Source organism: Prunus dulcis, chromosome 1 (genome assembly GCF_902201215.1).
Source record: "Prunus dulcis chromosome 1, ALMONDv2, whole genome shotgun sequence".
Taxonomy (NCBI): Eukaryota; Viridiplantae; Streptophyta; class Magnoliopsida; order Rosales; family Rosaceae; genus Prunus; species Prunus dulcis.
Genome location: NC_047650.1, coordinates 24,538,568 through 24,548,524, shown reverse-complemented (window position 1 = coordinate 24,548,524; position 9,957 = coordinate 24,538,568). Strand labels below are relative to the sequence as shown.

The window sequence follows — 9,957 nt, the reverse complement described above, 5'->3', positions numbered from 1 at the left end:
TGAAATTCTGGGTATAAATTTATGGACCACTACAATTCAAATTCTTCTTATGAACATCAAATTTTGGAAATGACAAAAATTATAGTGAAAAACAAATTCATGCTCAATAAAAGTAGTGAAATGACACATTTTTTTTGCGGAAATGAAACTTAGGAATCTTGACTCCCAATTTTCTCAAATTTTTTCGCGCATCATTTAATAATTTACATGTTTTAGTTGTCAAAACAATTTTCATCTTTTAGCTAAATCTTAAGTTATTTTTCCTCATCCAAACAGAAAGTTATTTTTCTCAATAATACTCGAAGCTTATCAAGTTTTATGGGTTGCAGGTCCACTCCATCACATTGTCAATATTGGATCCTAATTAAATCGATTTTAATGATGCGATTCTGCAAATGGTATTTGATCGAACTTTGAAGGATGTAATAATGTGGTAGAGAAGAGTGGACTATGCTAGTTATGCATTTGTTGGGTTTGGAGTAATCATTTTGTTTTGTTTTTTAATCGTTTGTAATCCAAATTTACTATTAAAAAAATGTAAAAAAACTTATGGAAGTTGATAATTAAAATTGTTGCCACATATAATATGAAATTTTCACATCGCCGTACCATAATTTCCACTCCATCGAACGACCAATGTGGATCCACCAAGATGAACTCCTGGAGATGATTTCTGACCCAACCAAAAAAAAAAAAAAGTGTCCTGGTGATCCGGTGATCCACCAATACCCAGTATTGATATATTATGGGCATGGGTCCCACATACCTCGCAACTGTATTTTTACCATCTCCTATAGGAATCCAACCTTAATTTGCGTGTGGGTCCCGTAAGACATCCGCGTTTGTTTAACAAACCGAGAAGGCAGGTGAACACTGTCAAAGTGTCAAGCTCCAAACACTTATTATTAATCAAAGTAATTTAACAAAGGCTTATTAGGTGGAAAAGTATAATTTCTATATAATAAAAAAACCAATCGTTTATTATATATAAAAAGAAAGGCAGAAAATATTAAATATTCAAAATAACAAAAAATATCCTTACAACGACTTAGAACGTTTTTTATTAAAATGACTAATGCGATGATTACATGTAAAAAGTGGTCTCATTGCGAAGGCATGATGGCACATAACATGATTAGATCTGTTTATCTTCATCACATAGATGCATGACGGTGCACATTTAAAAGTTAACTTTTCATTTTTATTTATTTTTAAGAAAAATATTAATTCTATATATTTTTATGAAATATCACCAAAATTGTTATTTTAAATTGTCTGGTTCATGCTGTCCTTGATATATTAATACTTTCAATTAATAGCGAGAGAGACCGTGATCTCATGTCGTACTATATTTTATCATTTTTATTTTCTTTTGTTTGCGCATCAACAGAGTAAAAAAAAACCAATTCCCCATATGAATGTCACAAGTTCACAAAACAACTGATAATCCCATTTAAAGTGTTCTCAGGTTTTTTCAGAGACTTATCGACACGTCTCACCGCCATTAGACTGAGCAGTGAATCTACCACCTCCTCTCCACTCTCTCTCTCTCTCTCTCTCTCCATCATTTCACACATCAAAAAGAGTTGAGATTTTCCCTTTTTCTTTTGCTTTTTATTGCCTCCTCTGTTTCCTATTTCTCTGATACGTCTGATAGATCTCGACCCTCTGTGTTCGCTTTTCCTTATGCGATTGGTAAGCGATCCCAGTCATCCCGCCCCATTTCTTTTCTTTTTGTACGCAATTTGCTCTCTCCTTTTTTCTGTTCTTTTCTTAACTAATCTGTGTTTAATCAGCTGCTTCATTTAGTGTTGTCTTTGAGTAATTAGAGTTGGATCCACATACGCCATTTTTGTTAGGATAGTGCTGAATTGAATCTAAATTCAGCGCAGTGAAGCTCTTTTCTCTGTTGGATCTCATTTGTGAAACAAAAACTGTACAGTTTTAATCGAAGCTCCCATCTTTGTTTCACATACCTACTATTTCTAAACAAACAGAGCATTACCCAGTATGGATTGCTTACACAAGTTTTCTGTTTTTTATAGTTATTAAACGGTATGCTTGCTTTGAACGGATGCTTAGTTACTTTTTGGACATATCAAGTTTGGTAACAGGAAATATTTACATATCGCACAAGGTTTGATAACTCTAAATGCTCTGTTGGTTTGGTGATTGATTTGTCAATCTATCCATAAGTCATTTATGTTCTGAATCCATGCAGTGCTTTTTCTTGTAATTGTAATAGTGTTTATATGATGTTAAGTTCAGCAAATTTAATGCTGACTTTGTGGTTCTTGATACACAGATTTGTGATGACATGTGTTTGTATGTGAGATTGCTGATTTCGAATATGCATTTTTCAGATTGCGTTTTCTGTTGTAATAAATTACTGTGGTAATTATTTCAGGCGCGCTATGGCTCTGAAAACGAACGCAGATGGTCGGACTAGGAGCTCAGTACAAATATTTATTGTAGCTGGTTTGTGCTGTTTTTTCTATATATTGGGTGCTTGGCAGAGAAGTGGGTTTGGGAAGGGAGATAGTATAGCTTTAGAGATTACTAAGAATGGGGCTGACTGCAATATCATTCCAAGTTTAAGTTTTGAATCCCACCATGCTGGTGAATCTGGGAAAATCGATGAATCTGAATCGAAGCCCAAAGTTTTCAAACCATGTCATCCTCGTTACACTGATTACACCCCATGCCAAGATCAGAAGCGTGCAATGACATTCCCAAGGGACGATATGAATTATCGAGAGAGACATTGCCCTCCGGAGGAAGAGAAGTTACATTGCCTTATTCCAGCGCCAAAGGGATATGTAACTCCATTTCCCTGGCCAAAGAGCCGTGACTATGTACCATATGCGAATGCACCCTATAAGAGCTTGACTGTTGAAAAGGCTGTCCAGAACTGGATCCAATATGAGGGTAAAGTGTTTAGGTTCCCTGGTGGAGGAACACAGTTTCCTCAAGGGGCAGATAAATATATTGATCAGCTTGCTTCTGTGATACCAATAAAGAATGGGACAGTTAGAACTGCATTGGACACTGGTTGTGGGGTATGTTGTGTTCCACCACTTCACCTGTTTCTTTAACCTTGACTTCCATCTGTTTTTATTTTCACTTTCTCTTCTTGAGAGGAAATTTATCGCATTCTTCTATATGAGTGATCCATATGATGTAACAATGGTCTATTTTGCTCAGGTTGCCAGTTGGGGTGCGTACTTGTTGAGTAGAAATGTTCTTGCCATGTCGTTTGCACCCAGAGATTCCCATGAGGCACAGGTCCAATTTGCTCTTGAAAGGGGTGTACCTGCAGTTATTGGTGTTCTGGGAACAATAAAGCTGCCATATCCATCCAGAGCGTTTGACATGGCTCACTGTTCTCGTTGTTTGATTCCATGGGGAGTAAATGGTAAGAATTAGATACACCAAACTCAAAACACTTCTACTTGGTATGAATTGTTGATGTCTAATAAACAGTAGTCATTTGTGACATTAAATTTTTATCTTTTATGCACAGATGGAAAATATCTCATGGAAGTTGACCGAGTTCTTAGGCCTGGAGGTTATTGGGTGCTTTCGGGTCCTCCAATCAATTGGAGGAATAATTACAAATCATGGCAGCGTCCGAGGGAGGAGCTTGAGGAGGAACAGAGAAAGATCGAAGAAGTTGCTAAACTTCTTTGCTGGGAGAAGAAGTCTGAGAAGGGTGAAACTGCCATTTGGCAGAAGAGGGTAAATACTGATTCATGTGGAGACAGAAAAGATGACTCCCATGCTACCTTTTGCAAATCTGATGAAGCAGATGCCGTCTGGTATTTTCCTGTACTTTACATTGTGTTTGTCATTCTTTTTAAATGGCAGGCCTTCATTCAGTTATTTATTGACAAAAGAAATTGATCAATAATTTCTCCCTTTATAACTTTACAGGCATCCAATTTTTGTTCTCAATTTGCGACCACTTTTGAATCAATGTTAATGGTATTCAGATATTATTACGTTAAAACTTTAGTAGTAGCACAGGGTTTGTTATCATCTGCATTAAAAAAAACCTTGCTATATAAATTTTAGTTTTAAATTTTGCATCAAAAGGGCCAGACTCTCAGTTTTGAGCTTTGCTTATCCGCTTAACATAGATATACGTTTATTTTCTTAATTTGTCTTCATTGTGATGGGTATCAGGTATGAGAAAATGGAGGCATGCATAACTCCATATCCTGACAGCAACAATGCAGATGGAGCTGCTGGTGGGGAGCTGGAGCCATTTCCAAAAAGGCTTTATGCTGTACCCCCTAGAATTGCTAGTGGGTCTGTTCCCGGAGTTTCTGTTGAGGCCTACGAGGAGGATAACAACAAATGGAAGAAGCATGTAAATGCATATAGGAGAATCAATAAACTAATTGACTCAGGAAGGTATCGCAACATTATGGATATGAATGCTGGTTTGGGTGGTTTTGCTGCAGCACTTGAATCTCCAAAATTGTGGGTCATGAATGTTGTGCCCACAATAGCTGAGAAAAATACGCTGGGTGTCATATATGAGCGAGGATTGATTGGAATCTATCATGACTGGTACCCTATTCTGAACTTCTCCCACCTATCTGATAATTGTTTCTCTAAAGCGTCCTTTTAGCAAATTATGTGGAAATTCCTTCATTTACCATTCAATTATATTACCTGCTTTCTGGAGTATGTGCTTTCAAGATACCTATTAGTATTTCCTCTACTGCTAAAAATGTCTTCTGGTAGCTGAAGATTTTTGTTAAACTTCAAAAAAGTGTCACAGAAGTAGTCTGTCTAAATAGGTTGACGTAAAAGAAATGTTGCCTCCATTTTTTGTCAGGTTCTGTGTACTATTATGTGCTAAATAAGCCCTGGAGCATAGCCCATCTGTCACTAATGTTGGTCATTTGTTAATCATTTATTCTTTTCTGGTGATGCTATTTCAGGTGTGAAGGTTTTTCTACTTACCCAAGGACATATGACCTCATTCATGCCCATGGTCTTTTCAGTTTGTACGATGGCAAGTAAGTAGTATATCTTCATTAATCATTTATTTCTAGGCTTTCTTAAGTGTTCTTTTAATCTTCATGGGAGGGTTCAGATGTTGGTATGAAAACAGGTTACAAGAAGAGGGCATTGATCTTTGTACTCTATTGAAGAAAGCCTTGGCTCAATCCACAAATGCTTTTCTGTAATCAGTATCCAATGAGATATTTGGTTACAGTTTCTTATAAATAATATAAAAATAAAAAAGAACAGTACTTGGGCTAATACATAGACACAGGTGTTAAGCTGATTATCTGGCTGTTTCAGTAAGCATGGATTGACCTTGATAATGTTAAGCTCATTTAGCTCAATCCCAGTGACATTCTGAACCTGTTTAGCTTCTTTCAATCTTGGGCCTCTAACTTTGTGCATTTTTCTAGATCCAATGTAGTCTTCATATGGTACAAAGTTGAGTCGTTCCCCTGAGCACTTCGCTCAATGACAAAACTACGTAAAGCCTTTTAGTTTGAGGTGTAATGACTCTTTTGGTTATGATAGTATATGTACATCTAATACCAACTATTTATTAACTAGTCATAATAAGAATCGGACTGCAATGATGAGCAATAGTGTATGTATGTCTAAAGATGAGTGGTAGCCGTTAAGTAGTGATTGGGATGGCCATACTTGCAATAATAGACGTAGAATCACCCACTTCCATTCCAGATTGTTTCTTATGCTAAATCAATTCAATGCTTTGTTTCTTCTTTCTTTCTACTCACAAGCTGTATCTAAATATATTGCAGATGTGATTGGGAAGACATTCTTATTGAGATGGACCGAATTTTGCGGCCAGAAGGTGCCGTCGTATTCCGTGATGAAGTGGATGTATTGATTAAGGTGAAGAAGATAGTTGGAGGGATGAGATGGGATACTAAAATGGTGGACCATGAGGATGGTCCCCTTGTTCCAGAGAAGGTATTGATTGCTGTCAAGCAGTACTGGGTTGCTGGTGGGAACTCCACCTCCTCGCAATGAATGCCATAAAGAAAAGCTTCAAGGCCTTCACGTGGATCTAAGCTGGCAATGTTCTCTGTTACAAGTCCTAACACGGATGTGTATTTTTCCAGTGAGCACTTTTGCTGCCCGAGTACTTCATATACTTCATAGGGAGGAGGGCTTACACAACCTATGTTTGCTATCTGTCTTTGGCCATTCTCCTTCGTAGTGATTTATAAGTAGACACAGCTACAAAGCTTTGATTGTATGGTTTACAGTATCATTCATTTTACTAAAATCCCTTTATTGTCTAGTACGCCGCTAAGGCCACACATTTGAGCAAATACTAGCCTCCTTAGTTGACTCTCAAAATTCTCAGTATGATTTGCATCCTCCAGAGTTTAATGATAGTTTATTTATTCGTTACATTCAGTTTCCCTCCTCTCAAAACTTAACACACTCTTGGGTTTTGGTTTTAAAAAAAAAAAATTATAGATTTGCTAATACTTTAGTTATAGCATTTCGAAGCCACTAGGATTTAGTTTTCCCGTGGTTTGTGTATGATAATGAATGCTTGTCATATCAATATGAAGTGCATGAATGAATCGATGCAAAATCGGCATGGAAGAAAGCTGCTTAAATCTGACCACTTGGTGTCGAGAAGGAGGTTTTGGACTTAAATGGTAAAAGTTTTGTGTGGACTTAAAATCAAAGACACAAGCCAACAAGGAGGCAATTTATGGTATAGATTGTGATGGGATGGAACGAATGAGATGTGTTGGTTAGAAATTCAAGCATGAAAGGCAATAAATGCGTGTAATGTTCATATCCTTTCATATGTTGTTCAATTCTTATAAATGATTTAGAATTTCAAGAATTAGGATGCAAGTCTGGTGTGGTTAACTTACCAGAGTCCATAACCATAAATAACCAAACCGGCACTGTTTGCAACTTTTCATTGTATGCCTCAATTATTGATGCATAATTCTCTAACTGATCAGAAAAACATGACAGATCAATGGTGTTCAGACTTCAGAAGACACTGCAATCTGTCTCTAGATATTGAGACGACAAAGAATTTGTGTCTTAAACTATTATAACAAAGGAAGGAGGATGGGTGCTATTTTCTTTTAAATGGCTTTACTTGTATGACAGATCAATTTTAGGTGCTGTCAAATAATTATTTTTCTCATATTTGGGTCAAGTTGGTAGTCATATCTCATATCTCCTTTTAGAGAGAAAATCACAAGTAGAAAATTTCTTTGGTATTATTGGATAGGATCCCATCAAGTTGATATAAACTTGTATCTATATAAGATAATTTTGTTCACACCTAATCTAAGATGTTTAAATGAAATTTAAAGCACCTTGTTATCACATCCACAAATATGAAAAGGAACCAACGTTTACGTACTCTTTAACAGACTTGATGGAAATGTGAGTCAGATAATGTTAAGAAAATCTTATCAATAAAAATTTCCTCTTGAGAAAAAAATGACAATATGTCAATCAGGCCTAAGGCACATTGGCCCTACCCTCTTAATGAACAACTTTGCATGTTCCATGAGCCTACAAATGGAACAAGAATTCTCAACTAGCAAATCAAGCCTTATCTTATCTAAGCCTCTCTGAATTCATCAACCTCTCTTTTTTTTTTTTCTTCAATCCAATTCCTCTTTTTTGTAGCAGACAATAATCAAAGCTCCTCCATGTTGAGTTTCTTTCACCTTAGTACCTGAGGGGATCTTAACAGACTACTTTTTTGAATTTGAATAATTGTTCTTGTCTCTGCAGCTAGAGTCTAGAGATCTTGTTATTCCATATACATCATCCCAATTGCTTTTCACTTTCCAAAACTTGTGTACCATTCTTCTCTTTGGTATTTCCAAAATTTTCTATTGTTGGGTCTTTTTCCTTTTCTTTTGTAGTTTTGTGTGCTTCCTATCTAATTTCTCCCTAGCCTCTAGACACAAATTCATTTTTCTCTTCTTTTTGTTGCATAAAGTTTCTTTGGAAAATTTGAGGTCTCTATGGCCATGGTTACCTTAAAATCAACTAGCAAGGCCAACCTCTCACAAACGTTTCCCTGTGACAACAACAAGAACCGTGATGCCTCCTTTTCTTCATACTTGAGTAGCAATGAGGAAACCCTTGTACGTAAACTTGTTGATCAGTCAAGTGAGGAACATAATAATCACTTGGCAACAAAGAAGGAAGAAGATGAAGAAATTGGAGTATTTGGAGCTGAAAAGTACTTCAATGGAGTAATGGACGAGGAGACTAGCCCAAAAAGCGGCAGCAGCTCAAAGAATTACCATCATAACAAAGAGAAACGAGTTCAACCTGGAACTCCAAGTGTTCGTTCTGAATCAAGTTGGAACAGCCAAACTTCGCTATTGCAAAGCCGGTTGAGAAATCCTTATCAGAGTAATACAAGCAGGGCACAGAGACAGAAGAAGAACTTTTTTGCAAGCCTTGGTTGCAAATGCTCTTGTTCGGATAAGAATTCGGTTGATGTCGATGAACATGTTGGTGAAATCAGCTTCAAGAAGAATAATGGTGCTGCTAACAGTGGAACATTGGTCCATGGCAAAGCAAGCACAACAAGCACCATTAACAATAAACCTGCAGCTGTAGTAGACCTTGTCGGTGAAGCTCTAGTTGAGATGAACAACAGCCAAAAGCTTGATAAGTTGGGAGTTGGGTTGAGCAGAGAAAACTGTTTTACTTTCCCATCTTCAAAACCTGGGATGGGGAGTTTGCCAGTGAAGATGCCCTTTCAAGAAGAACAAGAAGCAGAGAAAGTGAGGAAATCTCTGGAGGTATTTGGTTCTCCTGTGTTTGAGAAAAGGAACAGGTCTTTAGGCCTTGACAAAAGGCTAACAATGTTGCCTTGGGATGAGTTTCCTGCAAACTCTGGTGGAGTGATATACAATAATGAGTCAGATAGTGATGCAAGTTCAGATCTTTTTGAGATAGAGAGCCTCACAGGCAAAGCCAACCCTTGCATGACCACAACAACTTGTTATGCCCCAAGTGAGGCAAGCATAGAGTGGAGTGTGGCCACTGCCAGTGTTGCTGATTTCTCTGTGACGTCAGACTGTGAAGATCTGCAAAGACTAAGTCCAATGAAAATTGTTCCAAACAACACCAGAAATGCCAAAACAAGAATGAACAAGGAGATTCCAAGGCATCGTCCCACGGCTCTATTGGGTTGTAAGAGCCAAAAAGCTGTCAAAATTGCAGGAGATGCCCACAAAACATATCATCATGAGAAGACCAACTTTGACCAACAGATGATGCGCCGCAACAGGCCAGAATCGTTCGTGCCAGCAACAAAGTTTCAAGCTGAGACGTCCCCTAATAAGTTGACAGGCTTTGACTCAAGAGTACAAGGGCAGCATGCTCTTGCAGCACAGTCTCGTTCGCATTCACCACATGCCTCACATCTTTTGTTCATGTAGTGAATTAAATCTAATAGTTATTAAGGTAGTACATATAGTGTGTGATCATAATATTATCTAGAATCTCTAGTACCATGTATGATTAAATATTTTTTTCCTGATCTGTAGTAGTGATTAATTCCAAAAGTTGGTCTAGTTGCTTCTTTAATTCAAATCTTTTCATGTGTTTTCAAGTATGATTAAGAGTCAGAGCAGCCTGGCATTAAAACCACCTTCCTGGACAATGTATAATACATTCTAACTAGTTTTCATACTAGTTTCTGCCAGTATTGTCTTTTTTTTTTTCTTTTGACAAAAAGTGTAAGTTGCTGGGCTGCTGTTGCAAACAATTGGTCTGCAGTGTGCAGAGAGGCACGGGCACCTTTCTTCAGGCGTGCATAGGAAAGTTACTTTTCAGTTTTCAAATGCTTCCTCTGCCATGACATCCTTAGAAGGCTACAAATCTAGCTTTCTTTTTCTTGTATATTTTTGATTTAAACCTGAGGCCCTTAACACTCCACTT

The 9,957-nt window shown here is 37.3% G+C and overlaps 2 protein-coding genes across 2 annotated transcripts; both read left to right on the top strand.

Annotated features, from left to right (window-relative positions):
* Positions 1 to 1,424: 1,424 nt before the first annotated feature.
* On the top strand, positions 1,425 to 6,417 carry LOC117623590 (probable methyltransferase PMT2). Its single transcript, XM_034354640.1, has 7 exons — positions 1,425 to 1,695; positions 2,408 to 3,059; positions 3,205 to 3,415; positions 3,524 to 3,818; positions 4,186 to 4,575; positions 4,953 to 5,030; positions 5,799 to 6,417. The coding sequence occupies exons 2-7, from the start codon at positions 2,415 to 2,417 to the stop codon at positions 6,028 to 6,030; spliced, it is 1,851 nt and encodes a 616-aa protein (XP_034210531.1). The 5' UTR covers positions 1,425 to 1,695; positions 2,408 to 2,414; the 3' UTR covers positions 6,031 to 6,417.
* Positions 6,418 to 7,612: 1,195 nt separating this feature from the next.
* Positions 7,613 to 9,670, top strand: LOC117614142 (protein PHYTOCHROME KINASE SUBSTRATE 2). The gene has a single exon (XM_034342844.1). It carries the CDS (start codon positions 8,022 to 8,024, stop codon positions 9,453 to 9,455), a length of 1,434 nt encoding a protein of 477 aa, XP_034198735.1. The 5' UTR covers positions 7,613 to 8,021; the 3' UTR covers positions 9,456 to 9,670.
* Positions 9,671 to 9,957: the final 287 nt, after the last annotated feature.